The sequence below is a fragment of the Arachis hypogaea genome, chromosome 1, assembly GCF_003086295.3.
Source record: "Arachis hypogaea cultivar Tifrunner chromosome 1, arahy.Tifrunner.gnm2.J5K5, whole genome shotgun sequence".
Lineage (NCBI taxonomy): Eukaryota > Viridiplantae > Streptophyta > Magnoliopsida > Fabales > Fabaceae > Arachis > Arachis hypogaea.
Window position 1 is genome coordinate 31,045,549 of NC_092036.1, and position 23,003 is coordinate 31,068,551.

General features: G+C 35.1%; 3 protein-coding genes across 7 annotated transcripts; 2 read left to right on the forward strand and 1 right to left on the reverse strand.

The window, feature by feature from the left end:
• Positions 1-655: 655 nt before the first annotated feature.
• On the forward strand, positions 656-7,075 carry LOC112801295 (phragmoplastin DRP1E). The gene is made up of 15 exons (XM_025843957.3): positions 656-1,205; positions 1,351-1,414; positions 2,130-2,237; positions 2,631-2,732; positions 2,871-2,921; positions 3,032-3,093; positions 3,303-3,393; positions 3,510-3,574; positions 3,715-3,909; positions 4,004-4,123; positions 4,205-4,275; positions 5,606-5,831; positions 5,957-6,007; positions 6,120-6,488; positions 6,728-7,075. Exons 1-15 carry the CDS (start codon positions 1,077-1,079, stop codon positions 6,854-6,856), a joined length of 1,833 nt encoding a protein of 610 aa, XP_025699742.1. The 5' UTR covers positions 656-1,076; the 3' UTR covers positions 6,857-7,075.
• Positions 7,076-17,131: 10,056 nt separating this feature from the next.
• On the forward strand, positions 17,132-19,501 carry LOC112801322 (expansin-like B1). 2 transcript variants are annotated; one of them, XM_025843995.3, is made up of 5 exons: positions 17,132-17,683; positions 17,968-18,074; positions 18,402-18,583; positions 18,727-18,859; positions 19,204-19,501. In XM_025843995.3, the coding sequence occupies exons 1-5, from the start codon at positions 17,545-17,547 to the stop codon at positions 19,405-19,407; spliced, it is 765 nt and encodes a 254-aa protein (XP_025699780.1). In that variant the 5' UTR covers positions 17,132-17,544; the 3' UTR covers positions 19,408-19,501. The 2 variants fall into 2 exon arrangements, with proteins under 2 accessions (XP_025699780.1, XP_072052982.1); XM_072196881.1 differs by having other exon boundaries at positions 18,739-18,859.
• On the reverse strand, positions 17,722-22,829 carry LOC112801304 (pentatricopeptide repeat-containing protein At4g18840). 4 transcript variants are annotated; one of them, XM_025843968.3, is made up of 4 exons: positions 20,804-22,823; positions 19,195-19,358; positions 18,422-18,879; positions 17,722-18,064 (listed from the first exon to the last, which is right to left on the reverse strand). In XM_025843968.3, the coding sequence occupies exon 1, from the start codon at positions 22,737-22,739 to the stop codon at positions 20,880-20,882; it is 1,860 nt and encodes a 619-aa protein (XP_025699753.1). In that variant the 5' UTR covers positions 22,740-22,823; the 3' UTR covers positions 17,722-18,064; positions 18,422-18,879; positions 19,195-19,358; positions 20,804-20,879. The 4 variants fall into 4 exon arrangements, with proteins under 4 accessions (XP_025699753.1, XP_072052970.1, XP_029153929.1 ...); XM_072196869.1 differs by having other exon boundaries at positions 19,195-19,598; XM_029298096.2 differs by lacking the exon at positions 19,195-19,358 and having other exon boundaries at positions 20,804-22,829.
• Positions 22,830-23,003: the final 174 nt, after the last annotated feature.

Genomic DNA, 23,003 nt, shown 5'->3' on the forward strand with positions numbered 1-23,003 from the left:
TGGCTCCTGGAAATGGGTTGAGAGATTTTAGGGTCGGTTATTATCTGCCAGCTAATCTTCGCTCCCAACTTCCTTAGAGCAAGTCGTAGGGAGCACCGACTTCTTAAGATGAGGTCGGTGTATTGAGGAGTCCAATTAGTGGGTTGGATCTCGTCATATGGACCTGGACCTTAGCGTTGGGTCAGGGTATGAACATATTTAAATAGATTTTTTTAAAAAAATTAAAAATATTAAAAATGTCTTTTTTTTAATAAAATATTTAAAATATATATATATATATATCTAAATAAATTTAAAATTGAATAAACATATTTTATTTTTTAAAAAAATATTTTTAAATTAAAAAAAATCAATTCAAACTAATACTAATTAACAAAAGTTAATAAGAAGACCAAATTAATTTATATGAATATTTTTAAAAATAAAATTAAGATATCAATTTTTTTAAGAATCTAATAATTGATTCAGTCGTTATATTTCATAGATTAATTAATATATATTATGTTATTATTAACATGATGATAATAGTAAATATGTGTGATTATTTTAGTATTTATAAATAGTTAATTAATAGTATATAAATAAATTAAATATTATTAATTAATTTTCTTTACATATAAGTATATAACTATATTTGGATTGGACCTATTTAATTAACGATTCATATAATGACTATAATGACTAAATGATAATGTGAAAAGTTAATGGTAGTAAGACAAGTCACGCCTCCTCCTCCTTCCCCACCCCGCTGCTCTTCTCCACATCCAAACAGCACTTTTCAACGGCCAAAAAGCAACCAAATTCAAAATTAAAAAGAAATACGCAACACCCGCAGAGAGAAAAAACCGTCATAACGTAACAGAAATCAAACTGAATTCTGAACACTGAATACTGAACTGCACCCAAACCCAAAAATCACTAACAAAAAAAAAAAAATAGCTTCCTTTCTCTTCTTCCTCCCGTTCCTTCTTTTCCTACCCCTCACACTCACTTTCCTAGCCTCCTTCCTTCCCATCGTTTCTTCTTCCTCCGAACCTGAGCCCGAACCTACCGCTTCCAAACCTACTCACACCACGATGGACTCGTTGATCGGACTCGTCAACCGTATTCAGCGTGCATGCACCGTCCTCGGCGACCACGGCGGCGACTCCGCTCTCCCTACACTCTGGGAAGCTCTTCCCTCTGTCGCCGTCGTCGGCGGCCAGGTCTCTTCTCTTTCTACAATGCGTTTGAATTGTCTGTTTGATTTCAGATTTTAACGCCAGTTCACGTTCTTATGCGCTTTTGGTTTTGCTTTCCGTGACTGTGAAACCTTTTTTTGATGGAAGCGTGGTTTGTAACTGAATGCAGAGTTCTGGAAAGTCGTCGGTGTTGGAGAGCATTGTTGGCCGTGATTTTCTGCCTCGGGGATCAGGTTTGTTACGATTTAACAGTTGATTTGGAATTTTATATTTTTTCCACTGAAAGTTTTCTTTGGTTGCCGAGAAAAATTTGGAAATGGAAGAAATCAACACAATTTTTAATTTTTAACATTTTATTGTTCTTGAATTTTGCTTTACAAGAACTGTCGAATTCTGACAAGGGGACAGTATAAGACAATTCTGACAATAAGCTATGTTTTCTTTTTTCATTTTTTGAAAACTTTATTTTTATTTAATTATTATTGTTACTGACTTGCTGGCATCAAAATGAAAAATTCATGAACATGATAATTTTGGATAATGAAGGGACAAATGATACTCTGAATATTAATGAAAAAAAATGATACTCTGAATAATAATGAAAAAAATGGATTTAGCTAATATGTTACTACACATATTAATATTTACTATAAATAGAGATTTTAAAATTTTTTACTTTAATAAATGCATAACAAATGTATTGGAAATTTTAATTTTGCAATGTTTCTTATAAAATCTTTTATAATCGATAACCTTAACATGTACTTTTAGGAGTTAGGATGCATGTTAGCTAAATTCTAAAAAATAAAATGCAGAGAAATTAAGTAACGTTTCACTTTCGGTGCTGAAAAAAAAAAAGCAATGCTTGGCCTTTTGTTTTTGTTTTTGTTCTTTTTTTTCCTTTGTTTTTTTTTTCCCTGGATATCTTACATTTCAAATGCTTTGTAGGGATTGTGACTCGGAGGCCTTTGGTGCTGCAGCTTCATAAAACAGAAGACGGGGTGCAAGAACATGCGGAATTTCTTCACTTGCCAAGGAAACGGTTTACAGACTTCTGTATGTCTTCTCATAAAGTTCAAATATACATTCAAATATAGTGGAACTTAGAGTTCTCTGATTACAGCATGCTCCCTGCATGCATTTTTTTAAACTCTTAAATTGAGCCAACGCATGGCTGCATTGTGTCAATTTGTATTCAGTAATAATGTGTTTAACAGTAGGATATATGACTAAGATTATCTTTGTATCTCTTAGTGCGAGCATTTCCTTCGGTTGACTTAAAACTCTAATATAATATTAGCTGCTATGTTATTAGTGTTATACAAGTTGACACTGGTCACTGTAATAAATAAGTGATATGTATCTTACTATCTTCTAATCTGATTCTAGTTGATTGTTTTAGTAATAATATTCAAGATTTCTGTTTGATTTCTTAGTTATTTTTTGTAGCTAAGGTTCGAGTGGAAATTGAAGAGGAAACTGATAGACTTACTGGGAAATCAAAACAGATATCTCATGTTCCCATCCATCTCAGCATCTACTCTCCAAATGGTAAAGAGGTTTTCTACATTTTTATTTTGTTTATGCATGCTGCATATAGGAGAGGTTGCTGTCTGTTTATGGAATTATGGTTGTTCCCAATTCTTGTGTTATTCAAGTTGGTCTGATTATTACCCTTTCTGTTGTTAGTTGTCAATCTGACGCTTATAGATCTACCTGGTTTGACAAAGGTTGCAATAGGTACACTTTTTTCTTCGTCCTTTCTAGGTTGAACATCGATTTCAGCTTCTGCTTATTATCAATTTAAACTTGCTATTCTTGGTTTATGAAAAGATGTTTTATTTTGTCAGAGGGGCAGCCTGAAAGTATTGTTCAAGAGATTGAAAACATGATTTACTCATACATTGAAAAGGTATATAAAGAATTTACTCTTATCTACACTCCTACAGAAAATGAGTTCCCTTTCCCTCCCCTAACCTTGCCTACACGAGCGTGGAAATCTGAACTATGTTCACTTTTGTGGGAAAGAGAACAAAAATGTAATTCCTGCTTAATGAAAATGGCCAAGTCAAAATATTCAATGGATCTATTGGATAGATAACTTGTAGTTTTGTATTGCAGCCAAATTGCTTAATTTTAGCTATTACTCCAGCAAACCAAGATATAGCAACATCAGATGCGATCAAAGTTGCCCGACAAGTTGACCCTACAGGTATAGTTAATGCAGTTTATTTACTATCATGCTTCGATAGTTAGATGATATGACTCTTGTGTTTATTTCCTAATTGTGTTTTTCTTGATCATGCACTCAAAATGCTTTTCTTTTAGGTGAAAGAACATTTGGAGTGTTGACAAAGCTTGACTTGATGGACAAGGGAACAAATGCTCTGGATGTAAGAATCTTCACCTTTTCAGCATTCTAAAATCTAAATTTATGAGACTATACTGTTGGCTCTACGAATCAACTTCAAATTGGATGTATGGATAAATTTTCTGATTTTGACGGTAACTTTACCAATTTCTCATGTTGTAGGTCCTTGAGGACAGATCATATCGTCTTCGAAATCCTTGGGTGGGAGTTGTAAACCGTTCTCAGGCAGATATCAATAGGAATATAGATATGCTTGCTGCTAGGCAGAGGGAGTGTGAATTTTTTGCCACTAGTCCTGATTATTCACACTTGGCCAGCAAAATGGGTTCGGAGTATCTAGCAAGACTTCTCTCAAAGGTTTTTATTTATCCTTCTATGGGGCAATTACAGTGATGGGATTTGCAATTCTTTGTAGTAGTGGCAATTTGTATAAGAACTGACTTTGTTTCAGCATCTAGAGTCCGTGATACGGGCACAGATCCCAGGGATTGCTTCTTTAATTACTAGAAGCATTGATGAGCTAGAGGCAGAGATGGCGCACCTTGGTAGACCAGTAGCAGTTGATGTTGGGGTAAATATCCCATCTACTATCAATATTAGTTGAAAGTAATTCCAAATAGGATATTTATCAAGCTTCCTTCTATTTTTTCAGGCCCAGCTATACACCATTTTGGAATTATGTCGTGCCTTTGAACGGGTATTTAAGGAGCATTTGGATGGAGGGTAAGAAATCATGTCATTCTTCTATTCTAAAATTATTCTGTTTGCAATCCTCCATAAATGCTGACGTTTTATGGGAGAATAACAATGCCTTACCCAATTCTATACTGATAAACATTTGACTTACGACCAGAGGTTTCATTTTTTTTTTTTAGATATATGCAGTTCTTCAATCATATATAGCTTTTTTTAGATCGTTCGTTACAACTCGACCTATTAAAGGGAGCAAAGTAAGACATACTCAATGACTATTAATCCAACCTCTTTGGTATTGCCATCAAGGACGGATTCATAATCATGAGCTACAACAAGAGCAAAACACAAAACTCATGACTAACAACCAAAACATTCCTCTTATATGTTTCAACTCCTAATACAATCCCCCCCAGTCAAAAAAAAAAAAAATCTATACAATCCACCATAATAGTCTAATCCCTCTCTATGGCCACTGCATCTGTCTGCTCACCTTGCTTACCTTGGTTATAACACCTCTTGTTTCTATTGCCTTCTTAATGTAGACTCCTTTTAAGCTTTATATTCTACACATAGATCTTGAAACAAATTGCTTCCAGTTGGTCTCCTCCTTCCCTTTAAACCACCCCACATGCATTTATTATTTAATATCGGCTTTAGTTTCTAATTATAGATCAACACTCTTGACCATGAAAGTGGGAGAAAGTCTAGGTTAAGATCCAACAGCACATAAACATGCAAAAACAACACAAACATGGTGAAAGATCTCTGTTCAAGCCTTCTAAAAGCTTTCCAAGACTGTTCACCTATAGCTAATGGTGGCTGGTTATAGATTTTCTGTTGATAAGAACTGTTGTTCCTATTCCTCACCTCAATCCATTGATGTTCCGCTCTCACCATCACTATGGTTTTCTTGCTGTTTCTCTCTCTCCCCCAAGCTCAACTAATAGCTACGCGCATAAAATTTGTGTTTCTTATCTAAATTTCTTGTAAAAGATGAAGTAGATTGATTAATAATGCCAAGACAATTTTATAAATTATCCGAAATTCTTATGAAAGATAAATTGCAAAATAAAATGTTATAAAAAACAAACTAAACTTGTCCTTACATTTTCCTAAAAATATCTAGTCATTTAAATGTTATAGGAATTATAGGATGACATATAAGTAGGAGTTAAAGGTGTTGTCAGTTTTTTGTTTTTTTTGTTTCCTTGGTCAAGGTGTTGTCAGTTATTATCTGTTTGAACAAACAAGTTTCTATGAGATTTTTAACCTATTACCTACTCTGAAAGTTTGAAACAATCGGATTAATACTTCCTGCAAAGGAAAATTTTATACTTTCAATATTCATCTTTCCTAGACGACCAGGTGGCAACCGGATCCATATAGTTTTTGATTACCAGCTTCCAGCTGCATTGCGAAAGCTTCCACTGGACCGTCACTTGTCACTGCAAAATGTGAAACGAGTGATTTCAGAGGCAGATGGGTACCAACCTCACCTGATCGCTCCAGAGCAAGGTTACCGGCGTCTCCTAGAGAGTTCAGTTAACTATTTTAAAGGTCCCGCACAAGCTTCTGTGGATGCTGTAAGTGCTTCCGCTTTAAATAGTTTGATTAAGTTAACTTGTTCTATATTATTGGCCAACTTTAATACTGATTATGGATGTGTCACGTTAATGAAATTTTCCTTATTGAATGATATATGTGGCAGGTTCACTTCATACTGAAGGAACTTGTGAGAAAGTCAATAGGAGAAACTGAGGTTTGAGTTTTTTTTTTTTTTTTTTTTTTGTTAGTTTTTTTTTTCGGAAAAAAAAGTAACAGATTACTTTCTAACCAAAATATGGTTGTGTTTAATTTTTCCAATGCTGCAGGAGCTGAGGCGCTTTCCAACGCTTCAAGCTGAGATAGCCGCAGCTTCAAATGAGGCATTAGAGAGATTTCGCCAAGACAGTAAGAAGACGACTCTACGAATGGTAGAAATGGAATCATCTTATCTTACTGTTGAATTCTTTCGAAAACTCCCACAGGAAGTTGAGAAGGGAGGAAATCCAACTTCGCAATCGGCAGACCGATACTCAGATGGACACTTCCAGAGGATCGGTTCAAATGTTTTATCCTATATTGGCATGGTATCAGAAACACTGAGGAATACCATTCCAAAGGCCGTGGTTCATTGTCAAGTACGGGAATCCAAGAGAACTTTACTTGACCATTTCTATGTTCAACTGGGCAAAAAGGAGGTACGAGACATAACTTTAGATTCATTTGACACCGGATGAAATTGTGTTCATAGCCATATCCTTCGTATTGTACTGGGAAAATTGACCAGAATAGGGAACTTTACAGTTAAAAAAGATATTTGTTTCTGAAGTCTGAATTATTACTAAATTCTGTATGTGCATATAAATCTATTTTCCGATAATTGAAGTTAGGTGTTTAGGTCACTTTCTGGACTCACCGTTGCTGTTCTATTTTTCAGGGAAGGCAATTGGCTCAGTTGCTTGACGAAGATTATACATTGACAGAAAGGAGGAAGCTATGTGCCAAGAGGCTTCAGTTATATAGGTCTGCAAGGAATGAGATTGATGCAGTTTGTTGGTCGGGTTGAGATGAATCAAGTTATAGAGTTGAGAGTTGAGTGTGTTGACGGTAAAAGGATTGGTTTTCGTTGCTTACTCTGATGATGCCTGATCAGAGTTATAGTGGTATATATTGTTTTTTTTTTTTATCTTTTTAAATTGAATACATGTTGGTTTTCTACCCATGTTAAGATTTGAACTTCAAAAGCATTGTTGAAATTTAATCCAACTCTTCCTTATTTGTTCAAGTGACTTTCACCTTTTTAAAGGTCAGTTTTATATTTAAAAAAGTATTTAGTGTTATATTTTATAAAACAATGATGGTATATGATTAAGTTATTTTGTTAACCAAGTTAGTCTAATAGTTTAAGTATTAATTACCAGAAATTTTAGTTGAAGAAGAAAGAGGAAAAAAGGAAAGGCATAAGAAGTAAAAAGACTTGGTTACAAAAATAATTTGTTCATCTAACATCACTCTTTACTGAATACAAGATAATTGGAGTGTCCAAGTTAAAAGTTAAAACTATTAAATTATCCTTAACTAACTAATTTGACATACTTTTTTAGACTAAACCACCAAAACAATTCTCAATATATTTTGAAGTTGGCAAAATGAATTTTAAAAGTGCAAACGCCTCTCATGGCCTCTAAGAATGTGTTTGGTTTTGAGAATAGGATAAGACACTGAAAACAGACACAAAAGTATAGATATAAAATTAGTATTCTTATAGTATGTTTGATGATAAACTAAAGCAAATTATGAAAGTCCAATTTATTTTTTTTTATTCAAAACATTTGAGATGAAACTCCGCTTATGTTACACTTGCGGTACATAGTCGGTCCCAAACCCAGATAAAGGAGGAGGGTTGTGTTAGGTCTTCGACAACCAACATAAAAATATAGTCGAATCCCCATGACATGAATCAAAGATATTATTGCGCTAAAGCTAGGTCGTTGTTTGGAAGCAACGCACTGTATGGCTCGAGTACGGTGTCAAATGAGCAAGAGCCGCTGCATCGGTGCCCGGATGTAGTGTTAAATGAGCAAGAGTTCTCGCGTTTTCATGAACGGATGAGGGTAAATAAGCTAGTTCACAAAGTAAAAGGTAAATATCAGAGCGACAGAAGGTTGAGATTTGGGACATGGAACATAGGTACTCTAACAAGAAAGTCCATGGAGGTGGTGGACACCATGACAAGGAGGAAGATTAATATTATGTGCCTATAAGAAACAAAATGGGTTGGTGCGAAGACTAGGGAGTTTGATACTTCTGGTTTCAAACTTTGGTATACAGAAAAGGTGAAGAATAAGAATGGGGTTTGAATTATTGTGGATACGTAGTGAAAGAAGGACGTAGTGGATGTCAAGAGGGTGGGAGATCGGATCATCTCTATCAAACTTGTGGTGGAGGGAGGTGCTTTCCATGTGATTAGCGCCTATGCACCGCAAGTCAGTTCGGATGAACAACACAAGATAAGATTTTGGGAGGATCTAGAAAGTTTGGTTCAATACATACCTTCGGGAGATAAAATTTTCTTACGAGGAGATTTAAATGGCCATGTTGGGAGAGAAGTGACTGGGTATGAGAGTATTCACGGAGGGCATGGTTTTGGGGTGATCAATGTTGAAGGTAAAACTATTTTGGACTTTTCCTCACCCTTTGATATTCTCATTGCAAATACATGTTTTAAAAAGAGAGACGAACATCTTATAACCTATAAGAGTGGCATAACAAGCTCTCAAATCAACTTTTTTTGTTGAGGAGAGTCGACCAGAAATTTTGCATTAATTGTAAAATTATCTCGGGAGAGAGTTTGACAACACAACATATGGTGCTCGTCATGGATTTTCGTGTTGAACAAAAGTTGAGGAAAAGACATCATACGAAGAACCCAAGGATGAGGTGGTGGCAGATGAAAAGTGAGGAACAAAGAAATTTCCTAAGACGGGTAGGAGAAGAGGCAAAGTGGGATGGGAATGAAAGCGTGGAAGAGATGTGGAGGGAGATTGCAGAAGTTATTAGAAGAACAACAAAAGAAAGCTTTGGTGAATCTAGAAGAATAGGACCAAGAGACAAGGAGTCTTGGTGGTGGAATGCGAGTGTACAAGAAAAGATAAAGATAAAACGGGAGTGCTTTAAAGAGTGGTCTTTATGCCACAATGCAGATAATTGGAAAAAATATAAGACGGCTAAGAAAGAGACAAAAGTGGCTGTAAGTGAAGCAAGAACAAGAGCATATGAGGGTCTCTACCAGTCTTTGGGCACGAAAGAAGAAGAAAAAGATATATATAGAATCGCAAAGAGTCGTGAAAGAAGAACGAGAGATTTGGATCAGGTTAAGTGCATAAAGGATAAGGATGGAGAGGTGCTGGCTCAAGAGGAGAAGATTAATGAAAGGTAGAAGAGCTACTTTTACAAGTTATTTAATGAGGAACAGAAGACTCTTCCGAGCCTTGGTCGGTTATGCACAAGGAAAGAAGATCAAAACTTTGACTACTATCGAAGGATTTGAGACTTTGAGGTAAAAGAGGTTCTAAAGCAGATAAAAAATGGCAGGACAGTAGGACCTGATAATATCCCGAATGAGATTTGGAAAGGCCTTGGAGGAAAAGGCATCAACTGGTTAACCAAACTTTTTAATGAGATTTTAAGGTCAAAGAAGATGCATGATGAGTGGAGAAAGAGTACCTTGGTACCTATCTACAAGAATAAGGGGGATATACAAAGTTGCAGAAACTATAGAAGGATCAAACTCATGAGTCATACCATGAAGTTATGGAAAAGGGTCATAGAACGGAGGTTTTGAAAAGAGACACGAGTAACAGAGAACCAATTTGGATTTATGCGATATACCTATTAAGAAAGATGATGAATAGGTATCGTAGTAATAAAATAGATCTACATATGGTGTTTATTGATTTGGAAAAAGTGTATAATAGGGTGCCAAGGGATGTCTTATGGAAGGTTTTAGAAAAGAAGAGAGTAAAGATCACATATATTCATGCAATTAAAGACATGTAGATGGGGTCACAAATAGTGTGAAGACTCAAGTTGGTGTGACAGAGAAATTTCCTATTGGTATAGGATTACACCAGGGATCATCCTTATTCCTTAAATCCATTCCTTTTTACATTAGTCTTGGAAGTACTCACAGAGCACATCTAAGAGCCTGTGCTATTGTGCATGCGTTTTGTCGATGATATCATCCTTATGGAAAAGTCAAGGGAAGACCTAAATAAGAAGTTGGATTTATAGCGAGAAGCTCTAGAAGTGTATGGTCTGCGCATAAGTCATAGCAAGACGAAATATATGGAATGTAAGTTCAGTCTGAGAAGGAAAAACCCTAATATAGAAGTGAAGATTGGAGAAAACATCCTACGAAAAGTTAAAAGTTTTAAGTATCTTGGGTGCATGATGCAGGATAATGGAGAGATTGAACAGGATGTAAATCATAGGATTCAAGCAGGTTGGTCAAAATGGCAGAGTGAATCTGCTTTTATATGCAACAAAAAAGTGCCTTTAAAACTTAAAGGTAAATTCTATAGCACCGCTATAAGACCGGCTATACTTTATGGTACGGAGTGGTGGGCGGCCAAAGGAGAGCACGAACATAAGCTAAGTGTGGCAGAGATGAAGATGTTGAGATGGATGAGTGGTCATACGCGATTGGATAAAATAAGGAACGAAGATATAAGGGAGAGAGTTGGAGTAGCACCCATTGTGAAAAAGATGGTTGAATCGCATTGACGATTGGATTTTTGACGGTTTAGAATTTCACAAATGAATTCTCGTTGCAAGTATAGTTTCTAAACCAAGCAATAATCCAATCATACAAAAATTTGTTTGTCACAAGTACAAACCCCTAAAATCTATAAACCGAAGTATTTAAACCTCGGGTCGTTCTCCCTAGGATTTACAATAAAGTGTCTTGTTATTGGTTGTGAGTTATATTTGGGGTTTTTAAGATTTTAGACAAGAAATATAAATGGCAAAGAAAATAAACTAACAACTAGCAAAGCTCTTGGCAAGATATGAGAACTAGAAGTCCTATCCTAGTTATCCTCCTCAATTATGATGGCAAATTGCCCATTGCTCCCACTTAGTCAACCTCTAACCATGGAGGAAAGTCAAGTGGATGAATTAATTTGATTCCTCAAGTCCTAATCAACTCCTAAAGGAAAGACTAGCTTTAGAGGTATTCAAATCAATTAGCAACTTCAAATTATCAATCAACAAAAGGATTAGATAACTCAAGAGTCACTAATTACTCAACCAAAGCCAAGAGGAACAAAAGCTACACTAAAACCCAACCAAGCATTTCATCAAACACTTGGAAGGCATAAAAGAAAAGCATAGTGAATTGACAACAAGAATAGAATCGAACTACAATTATTGCAAAGAATTAATCAACAACAATCAAGGAAATCACAATTATCATGAATTACCTCAAATTGCATTATTGAAAGGAAATAAAGGAACAACAATATATCCAAAAACAAAATGAAGAATTACAATTATCAAAACACATAACTAGGAAGAGAGAGATGAGAAGATTAAGAATTGATAAAAGAAAATTGAATCAAAGCATGAATTAAATCTAGATCTAAGAAGAAAGATTATCCTAAACCTAATCCTAATCCTAATTCTAGAGAGAAGTGAGAGTTTCTCTCTCTAGAAACTACTTCTAAAACTAACTATCTATCTAATCCCCTCCTAATTAGTCTATGGGTGTGAATGTATGTCAATCCCCTTCAATCCTTGGCTCTTATATGCATTTTGGCGCCAAAGTTGGTTGCTGAAACCTTCCAAAATCGCCAGGCACGTGTTGCAATAAAAGAATCACGTGCGGACCACGACGCGTGCGCGCACGGTACGCGTGCGCGTCTCTGGCTAATTCTGCGATGTGCGCGCGAGCGCCTTGTGCGCGTACGCGTGCTTGGCCGAGATCAACTCTTTGGCTTTTTTGTGCTTCTCTCCACTTGCATGCTTCCTTCCTTGCTTCCTTTGATCCATGCCTAGCCTATTTCAATCCTGTAATTACTAGCAAACACATCAAGGCATCTTATGGAATCAAAGAGAAATTAGAATTCATCAAAATAAGGATTGAAAAGCATGTTTTTACACTTAAGCACAAATATGGGAGAGATACAAAACCATGCTAATTCATAGGCTAAATGTGACAAAAGGTTATCAAAAATACTCTAAATTCAATACAAAACAAACCGTCAAATTGGGGTTTGTCACGCATCTCAGGTGGTTTGGACATGTGAGAAGAAGACCGATAGAACACCCAGTCAGGAGGGTGGATGAGATGAAAGATGGAAAAGAGGCGAAAGGCAGAGGAAGACCTAAGAAGACCATCCATGAGGTAGTCAAACGAGATCTGCATGTAAACAGTCTCTATGTAGACATGATACAATGCAGAGCATAATAGCGTCGTTTGATTCATGTAGCCGACCCCACCTAGTGGGACAAGGCTTTGTTGTTGTTGTTGTTGTAAAACATTTGAGATGAAAAATATAATAATAAAAAATATAATTATATAAAATTAACAAGAATAATAAAAAAAAATAAAAAATAAGTTGTATTCCTTGTTAGTGTTTCTGTGTCTTTCTTGTCAAGATGGATATAAAATACACTAATTCAGTGTTCTAAATATAATGTCTCTGTCCATATCTCATCAACACAATTTTGTACCTTTGGGCTTCGTTTGGTTAGTGGGTGGAGATAAATAAGACACAGACACAAATACACAAAATGATATAGACACAATGAGACATGAAATTTGAGAACTTGTTTGGTATTCAAGGACAGAACACTATTTGTAATTTACTATTCTAACAAAATGACAATGTTATCCCTGCCACAAACCATTAACACCACCTCTTTACCATTATTTCAGTTCAAATTGTCACTGTTAAAACTACCATAACCACCTGTCTACCACCATTTCAATAAAAATTACAACTATTAATAATAACAAACATAGAATAAATTCAAAATTCAGATCCAATCTAATTTAATATATGAATTAAAAAAATAGAAAACTAAATAGATCTGGCAATGAGGAAGAGAGGCAGAAAAATTGTAGAAGAGAAGCGGAGAGAAAATTGGAAGAGAATTGAGAGAGGAAGAGGGAGCCACGACAAAGGCGGCGACGGTGGATTTGGTAAAGACAGATGCAAAGTGGAGGCGGCAACAAATTTAAGCAGAAAGAAGCTCAAAGATGAGGGAGCCAAGAAGGGAGAGAAGAGTTGAGGCAGTAGAGAGGAGGAGGAGGAGAAGAGGCGACAAGAAAGGACAAAGGAATGGAGGCGGTGGAGAGGGACAGAGAAGGTGAGGCGATGGTTGGAGTGGGAGGCATGGAAGAAGAAAGGAGGCAATGAGGAAGAAGGTGAGAAAGAAGAGAAAAAAAGTGGATTAGGATTAAGAGGAAAATGGTATAAATAAAAATAAAAAAAAAAAGATAACAGGGATAAAAGTGAAAATAAAAAACTATGTCTGTGTCTCAAACTTGTGTCACAGGTTAAAGATGAGACACAAAAAATATGTATTTTGTGTCCATGCGTGTGTCACCGTATCTATGATAATTTTGTGTCTCATTAAACAAACAATATACATGTGTTACCGTGTCCGTGTCTCTGACAGACATGAACACCAACCAAACGGGCTATTGTATCTTGTCTTAGTGTCCCGTGTCTATAAAATAAATGCAGTATAAAATTATGATCATTTGACAAATCATCTAATAACAATTCATGTTCAATAACAAGTTACTTATGTTTAAATGATTTTATCAAACATCTATAAGCTTCTGTGATCTTTCAAGATCTGTATTATTAGTACCAATATTTTTCGGATTGTGTTTTTAATACTTTTTTTGTTCAAATTTTTTTTTTCAAAAACTAAAATGGTTGAAAAGAAGTTGATAACAAAAAACTATACATAACAATAGCAATTATACTTTTTTTCTTCTAAATTAAGTTCCTGTAAAATGAGAGAGTTGATAAATAATAGAATGAGGAATTAATTGTTCTTGAATTAAAAGAGTTGAGCTTATATATAATGAGAGTTATAAATTAAATAGTAATTAATTTTTCAATTTATAACAATATTTTGAAAATCGGACCAGACCAACCAATTGAACCGATCCAACTAAAAACTGTCAATACAAATGAGTCGGCTCACAGGAAAAAACCGTTGAGAAGAAAATCGGAGGTGAACCGCTAAATCAATCAAGAACTGGCTAGTTGGGTCCGCCGGGACCTTCAGTCACAAGAAGGAAAAAAGGTCTTCGAAGGTCAATGCTCTCTTCATGGCTCACTGTAATAGTGTAATGACATTGTTTTTTGTTTTTTTTTTTTTGCTCTGTTCATAAGGGTTATTGATCTTTGAATTATTCTTGAATGATTTGTGTTTTCAGTTTTTTGTTCATTGATTAATTGATTATTGATGAGCTTTTACCGCTATTTGTGATTATTCATTGTAAATGTGCTATTGTCCTGCTGTTCTTGGTGCTTTTGTGTCTTAATTATGCTTAGATTGTGATTATCTTAATCAAATTATTGAGGTTTGTTGCCTCCAGATTTGGGTGCTCCAATTGAATATTTATATTCTTTGTTTTCATGATTTATTGTTTTGTTCATGATTATTTGAAATTTGAAAGGCTTTGACCGGGTTGATATTGTTGCTGATTTTGAACCTGGACTTTGGCTTTGTTGTTACGTTTCTGGATATGGTTACCCTTCAGCTTCAATTTTCATTCCACACACCCTGCACTAAACTAGGCTCATAGATTTTAGATTTTTTCAGAAAAACCTCTATAGGAATGAGATTTTAAGTCATTAATGAAACATGAAATCAGTAATTGGATATGTTATTAATACTCTTTGCATAGGCTAGTAATTGTTATAATATTCTGAAACTAAACCAGATTGTTTCTTAATTGTGAATATAAATATATTTTAGAGGATTTATTTATAATTTATTTATTATTATATTATAAAATAATTTTTTCGATTAAATTACTGTTAAATTAGTTGAATCAATAAATCAATAAACTAATTACTAGAGCGATTCAATAACCGATCGGATTTTCAGAACTTTGCTTTATAGCCTTACCAATCTCAACATGTAAATTCCTTACTAAATACTTATATAGGAATGACGGCTCAATATCTAAACATCTACTCAATGTTATCTCCTATTACTATCTTTCCCTCTTGTTTCGAATTGATTACTACTGGTTACGCTGGGTCCAGAGCCATAAAATGGTTTTCATGTGGCTTAAGGGACTTGCTTCATGGCAGTCTTTGTCAGCACACTGTACGTGATGGCTTTTCATTTTTCAATAACGATAACACCTTTGAATTGTCAATATATGGAAAATATGGTCTTGCTTAGGTCAAATTTCTCTGTTCTTAACATTCCAATAAGTGTCGGCTACCATAAATTTAAACGATAATATATACGACATCCCTTTATTATATATATATATATATATTAAAGTTTTCTGAGATTTAACTTATATTATACTCAATATTCTTATATTTTATAAAAATATGATATTAATTTTTCTTATAAACACGAGACTGACTCTTCTTTAGGAGGCATCGAAAATAATGAAGTGTATGTGTAATATAATGCTAGAGGAGACCAGTTATCCTAAAATCATTATAATGGCACTAACGTCCACCATGTATGGGACATGACCTGTGAAAGGTGCTACATTCAGAAGAATCTCCTTTGAGGGCCAAAGTCATTTTCTAATTATGACTATAGTCTGCTCCTTTTGCATTGTGCCCCTCTAGTAGATGGATGATACCAGACAGAGATCAATGTCGTTAGTATGTAATATGTGGCCAAGTGGGAATTAAAATATCAAGGTCTTCATAGTGGAGAAAGACCACCTAACCATTCCTCCTTGTGTTCCAAGCAAGATTAAGACATTTCTCAATTCAGTAAAACCCAATCTTTGGTTTTAACCTATCTTTTAAAATATTATGATTGTGAATGTCAGCTAATAATTCTGTTAAGATTCTTCTGTTTGCCTCATGTTTCCTATCTAGATAGTGTTCTGAAACATAGAATGAAAGTTAATGAAATTGAAGAAAAGTAAACGATCACTAAATATGACATTTATTAATGGAATGATTGACTACATATCCGTTGGACCGAGGAACACAGTGGTAAAAACCAAATCAAAAATTTATGAATCGGTTAGGTTATTAATTTATTGGTTTAACTGACAAATTATTAGTTGAATCGATAAAATCAGTCTTATATAAATAAAAAAATAAAAAATAATAAAAAATTTAAAATTAAAATTTAAAATACATATTTTAACTAATATCTTAAACACAATTAAACTTAAACAAATTATAATCAATAAGTTATAATTTGGTTAGTACATAAAATTTTAGTATTAATCATAAAGATTTTTAATTTTATTTGTATGTTAAAGTATTTTTATATTTATTATATAATTATATACTATATGTATTTATTAAAAAATAATATTAATAAATATTAAATAATCATAAAAAATAATTATATTGTAATTAATAAAAATATTTGATATTTTTATTTATAAATATTTAATAATATTTATATTAATAATTATGAATAATAAAAAATATAATTAATCTAAATATAAGTGAATATAAAATTAAAATAATATTTAAAAAAATTATTGTGTGATTTTACTATATAATTAACAATTAGCATAAAAATAACAAAGAATAATCTAAGTTAGTGGTAAGGGAAACATGCAATATAGCCACCAAAAAAAAAAGGAAAACATGCAATATAAGGAGGACACAAGTTCAACCATTCAAACCACATCTTTATCAATTTCTAAATCTTCTTTTGAATGGTTTGGTTGGATTGGTTTTCACCAGTTTGACCAATTCTTACTGATTCTTAACCTTAAACAGTTTTTTGATTGAACCGGATTGATTGGGATCCGATTTACCGATTTTTCAGTCCGATCTGAGTACACATAACATAATGGTGTGAGTGGTAAATTATTTCTTTGGAATATTAATACCGAGTAATACTAAGAATCCTAGGTAGTCAATTTTGTCTCATATCAGGTAATCTTTTTAAAATTGTTTTATTTATTTTAGATTGTAAATACTAAATCATAAACCCTTAATTCTAAATCCTAAATTATAGATTCGAAACTCTAAATTCTCCAAAAGAAGTATTTTTAGAATTAAAAAAATTGACTAATTTTACTAACTAAAAGTTAATTCTTTACACTTTCTCTATATATAACGAATCATAACTAACTGCTACTCTTGATTTATAATTGTGTGAGAAATCACTACAACCAAAACAAATAGAACAAACATACTAATTTGGAAAACAATGCCAACTTTCGGATGGCAAAGTGCACTTTACCTCCATACTTTAGAAAATACTCAAATTTACTTCTCTCTATTCTTGAATATTTTAGCCTTTTGTTTACTTAAGAGAAAGGCTGATTTGCAAATATCGAAAATGTTAGAAATCATTTTGTATATTCCCAAAATTCTGAGGGTATAATGCTCTTCCTCTGATTTTTATTCTTTATATTTGGAACGTCAAAGTTTGTAAGATTGACCAAACCAATTTTCTATAAATAGAAGAAGCCCGGTTCTCTTCAAGCATAAACTAGTTTCTGTTTTTCACTTTTTCTTCTCCACCTTAACTGCTTTCTTTATTCTTCCCTTCATGGCTGTCTCACTTTTGGGTCCTCTGGTTATTACCACCTTGCTTTGCATGCAAACTCTGGCAGATACTTCATGCACTGATTGTTTTGTTCAATCTCGAGCAGAATATTACCCGAACTCTGAAGTAAATGGCACAGATGGTAATAAAACTAGGGAATGAACTTAGTGCATAATACACTAGGAGAATCTAATTATGTAGATTTAATAGAAGTTATCAATGTAAAGTTATGCTAACATATATCACTGGACAATCTTAGTGCATGATACACACAATTTTATCTTGGTGCATGGACTGTAGCATTGTCAATAAAACTGCTAGAAGGATAACAAAAAGTGCACATCTGAATTGAGAAACTAGTAAACATGCTCAAACATGTGCTCATACTTTTGACTGATACATATGCTCCTCTTACATTCATTTCAGCTGGTGCATGCGGATTCGGTTCCTTTGGTGCTACCATTAATGGTGGCGATGTATCAGCTGCATCCAATCTTTACCGTAATGGTGTTGGCTGTGGCTCCTGTTACCAGGTAAGTGCGTAATCAAGTTAGCATTACTGCATAAGAACTACAAAGAGAGTTCATCAAGGATCCAGCTATGTGGCAAACTGCCAATTACTGTAGGCCACCAACTTAGCATGTTTTTTTGAATGAAGTATATATGTATATGTGTATATATTTAAAAAAAGGCATTCACTTAAAACCTATGAATCTTATTCTTATCACACAAAAAAAATTCTTCTTTCCTATTTCTTCCATTTGGTGCTCTGACTTTCAAACATGTAACAATTCAACAGCAATTCACATGGTTCAAAGTAGTAGAGATGTCATGATGTTGTACTTTTGATACTTGCTCAGGTAAGGTGTACAAACAATACCTATTGCTTAGACAATGGTGTCACTGTAGTTATAACTGACCAAGGCTCAGGTGATGGCACCGACTTCATTCTGAGTCAACGAGCCTTTGGTGGGATGGCTCAGACCAGTGACAAAGCTCCTTATCTATTAGCTCTTGGCATAGTTGATATTGAATACAGGCGGTATGATATAATTTTACACAGATAAAACCCTATGAGTTCATGTTTGCATCATCAACTTTTGAAGCTGTAGATATTTACAAACACACACACATATATTCAATGGATTAAAGATTTAACTGAGGCCTCTCTCTCTTCTTCTCAAGTGTTTCATGCAGCTACCCAAACAAAAACATAACAATTAAGATAGACGAGAGCAGCAGTAATCCTAATTACTTGGCTTTTGTCATATGGTTCCAACAAGGAATGAGAGACATAACTGCTGTGCAGCTCTGTGAGGTAGTTTTTGCCTCCTTTTCCTGTGCAAATTGGAATTCATAAATCTCTGAGATGAATAAACTCAATGCTTTAAACAGATAATTTTGTGAAGGAGGACTTGGAAATAAACAGTGTGTTAAAGATCACATAATCATGCTCTATCTTCAAACATTTATTTAAATAGAACACTTCAAACAGAAATAAACTGCAATAGCATTAGCGGTTAACTTGTCACTATACAGAAAGGAAATAATACACAAAAACAAAGAGATAAACTAAGGAAGAAGGATCCAGTGTCTTATTAGGAAATAATGCTGGCAAACTAGCAGTGACAATGACATTGTAATCTCTTGTACCGTGTGCAGACGCAGAACTTTGTCTGTAAGTTACTGGATCGGACTCATGGAGCAGTCTGGACTACTACCTCTCCACCAAGTGGACCTCTGTCGTTACGGATGCTGTTTAGTGCTGAAGATGGAGACCAAACATGGGTTGTCCCCAGTAGTAACATACCAGAAGACTGGAAAGCAGGGGAGACATATGACTCAGGAGTACAAGTGGACAAATAGAAAAACAGCAAAAATGAAATATCATCTAATCATAAACCTTTCTGTAATGAAAGAATAAAATAAGGCATCAATCCATCCTATCAAGTTCTGTCAATCACCCTTTTTTACAATCCCATCTACTTGATTGTCTTTCCCTTGATAAATTTATTATTTGGTCTCCATCTAGCTTTCAACTGATCAATAACTGAACTCTGGAATGATCATATCAAGAATCACTCACAAGGTGTACAAATACAATACAAATTTTCAGTGGGGAGCCAAATGCTTAAAGCTTTCTCTCAACTTTGACGAAGGATTCTGACATTTGCACATTATGAAATATTAATTGGAAACATTAACACAATTGATTGTTTCATTAATTAATCTTCAAAATATATGCCTCAAACAATTCTTTCAAATAAGGTCAGACAATTATGGACCAAACATGGAACTAGCAATCTGATATCTTATGGAAATCCTTTTATCAGGGAAAGCGAGACTGTTTTGGGATGGTTTGCAATCTGATACCATATATGAAGATATTAAGCATTAGCTGGATTTCAAAAGGTGTGAAACAGAAGTAAATGACTTCGATACAAATGGATAGAATTTTCCAAAACAAGAATGAAAGAGCTTTGATTTTAGTAAACATTAAACATCACATCTTGAGAATACAACAAACAAATTTGAAGTCACTCAAGTCAAATATAAAGTATGACATACAAAAGAAACAAAATAAACATTAGGAGTGTGTAAGAATAGAAAGAAATGGAAGGGAGGGATTTGTAGATTCCAAAACTCCATGGAAATTTTATATCTCATGTGGAAAGGAACCAAGGGGTGTGTGATTCGTTGAATGGTTTTACATTCTGGGAATTTTACACTAAAAATCTTATATGAGAATGTATTTTTAGTGTAAGTTTCCCAAGAATGTGAAAATATTCTACGAACCACACAACCCTAAGAGTAAACAAATGAAAATGTGATTTTAAAGTATGAGATCCTGTGCTTACATCCTTCACTTAGAATAAGGGGAAAGCATAAATAAATACCAAAATCACTACATGATTCCAATATTTAGTATTCTAGTATAGCGGTGAGTTTGGTTTTGTTGTTATCATCTGAAGCACTTGGTTAGAAAGGAATCACAGAATCTTCAGAAATCAAGAAAACAGGTATTGCGGAAATAGTCAACAGGTCGATTAGGAGTTACAAAGAGTGGAATGATATTTGATCTTTTGGGTTGTTGATGGCATTGACGAAGATGATTAGGAATTAATTTGTTTTATCTATTTAGTACTTTTCCTTTGATGCTCCACTTTATTGTATTGAGCTTTTTGTTTAAAAAAAAAAAGTAAATCAGCATTTTACTTGAGAAACAAAGACATGATCTTGGATCTGAAAACGCGTAACAAACCTGTTAGTGTTGACGAATTTGTCGTACATGAATTGGGTGATGATGCTGGTTTTTCCGACGAATTGATCACCTAAGATCAGAAACTAACTTTGTCAACTGAATTGCCAAATGATATTTTCATCCGTGCACCCAATTCACCCAGCAGTGAGTTAATTATGTTTTTCCTATAGGCAGCTTTTTTCTTAATCAAATATTCTGATTCAAAATCTTCAAGATGAACTAAATGGGGTGCTGCTTCTTTCTGTAGTCCTTTTCCCTTTATCATCAGCCTCACATGTTCAACATCATCCCATCTCCCTTCAGCAGCATAGATGTTTGAGAGCATTATATAAGGACCAATATCCAGTGGTTCCATCTCAATAAGTCTCTTGGCTGCAAACTCTCCAAGCTCCAGGTCTATATGCGTCCTACAACCAGAAAGCAATGCACCCCATAATACAGATCCAGCCTTGGGGACCTTTCTTATAAGATCTTCCGAGTTTTTCACCAAACCAGCTCGAGCTAGGAGATCAACCATGCAACCATAGTGTTCAACCTTGGGTTCAATTTTGTAAACTCGACACATGAGGCCAAAATACCAACAACCCTCCATGACCATACCTGCATGTGTACATGCAGATAAGACGCTAATGAAAGTAGCATCATTTGGCTGCAGACCTGACTTCTCCATCTCCAAGAATAGTTCCAAAGCTTTGTCCCCACTGCCATGCAAGCCATATGCCATGATCATAGAGTTCCATGATACAATGCTCTTAACTGGCATCTTGTTAAAAACATCTCTAGCCAGATCCATAGCCCCACATTTTGCATACATTGTCAGAAGACAGGTTGAAAGCAAGACATCAGGTTTAATGTTCCTACTTTTGATAAAAGAATGAACCCAAATGCCCATATCAATCCTCCCTAAATTAGCACATGCTGTCAGCACGCTCACCATGGTAGCCTCATTTGGCACAACTTCGCCACTCTCCATCATCCTCTCAAACATTCTCAAACACTCACTGAACTTCTTGACCCGCACATACAATGCCAACATGGAATTCCACGAAACTACATTCCTCACAGGCATCAGGTCAAACAACTCAAGAGCCCTAAAAACATCCCCAATCCTTGCATACCCATCAACCATACAATTCCAAGACACTACATCTCTGACAGGCATTCTCTCAAACAACTCATTCGCAGACTCCAAATCACGAACTTCCACATACCCTGCGATCAGCGAATTCCAACTAAAAACATCCCTCTCTGGCATTTCATCAAACAACTGGCGAGCATCTCCAATTCCTCCATTCTTCATATACCCATCTATCATCGAGTTATAACTCACCAAATCCAACACAGAACTTCCCTCAAACACCGCACGTGCATCCGCAACCCTCCCAAAAACCGAGTACATCCGTATCAGTGAGTTCCTAACAAACAAATCTGATTCAAACCCGAATTTCACAACCCTGGCATGCCCTTTTTCCCCTTCTCCCACGGACCCAACATCCCCAGAAATCTTGATCAGAATCGGGAACGTGTAGTGATTTGGCTCGACACAGCGGGAGATCATTCTGTCGTAGTAGAAGCGAAGCGCCCCGGAGGAATCGCCCCTGCGAGCGTGGCTCCGCATGATGGTGTTGCAGAGGAAAGCATCAGGCTGGCGCACGTAATCGAACAGGTGAGTGGCACGTGGGGCAGTGAGGGGGTCAGAGCAGAGCTTCTTGATCGCCCTGCCAGCTGCGAGAGGGTTCTGGAAGATTCCAGAAACGAGGAGCTGGGTGTGGACCTGGTTGAACTGTCGAATGCCGGCGCATGAGTCAAGCAAGAATAAGATGGGGTGGGTTGGATCCAGTATGGGTAAGATTTGTTCGGAGAGGCTGAGGTTGTTGTTGTGCAGTGATGGTGAACGAGAGCGAGACAGAGAAGATAGTTTAGGCCTAACTGCCATTTCGTTTAGGCGGTAAGGTGTTGGTTTCAGTTCCTTTTAGCTTCAACTTAATTTTATAACGGTCCATTTAAATTTAGGAGAAGTACAATGGTGACATTTTTTTTATAGAATAAAGTTCTATATATCCAAGCAAAATCTTTATGTAAGTCTATCTAAATTGTTGTACCAAAAGTACCCATGAAGTTTACGAACGCTGACAAAAGTACCCATAAACTAAGGAAATTAATGATGTACCCACGGGGTTTGTATGACAAAAGTATCTAA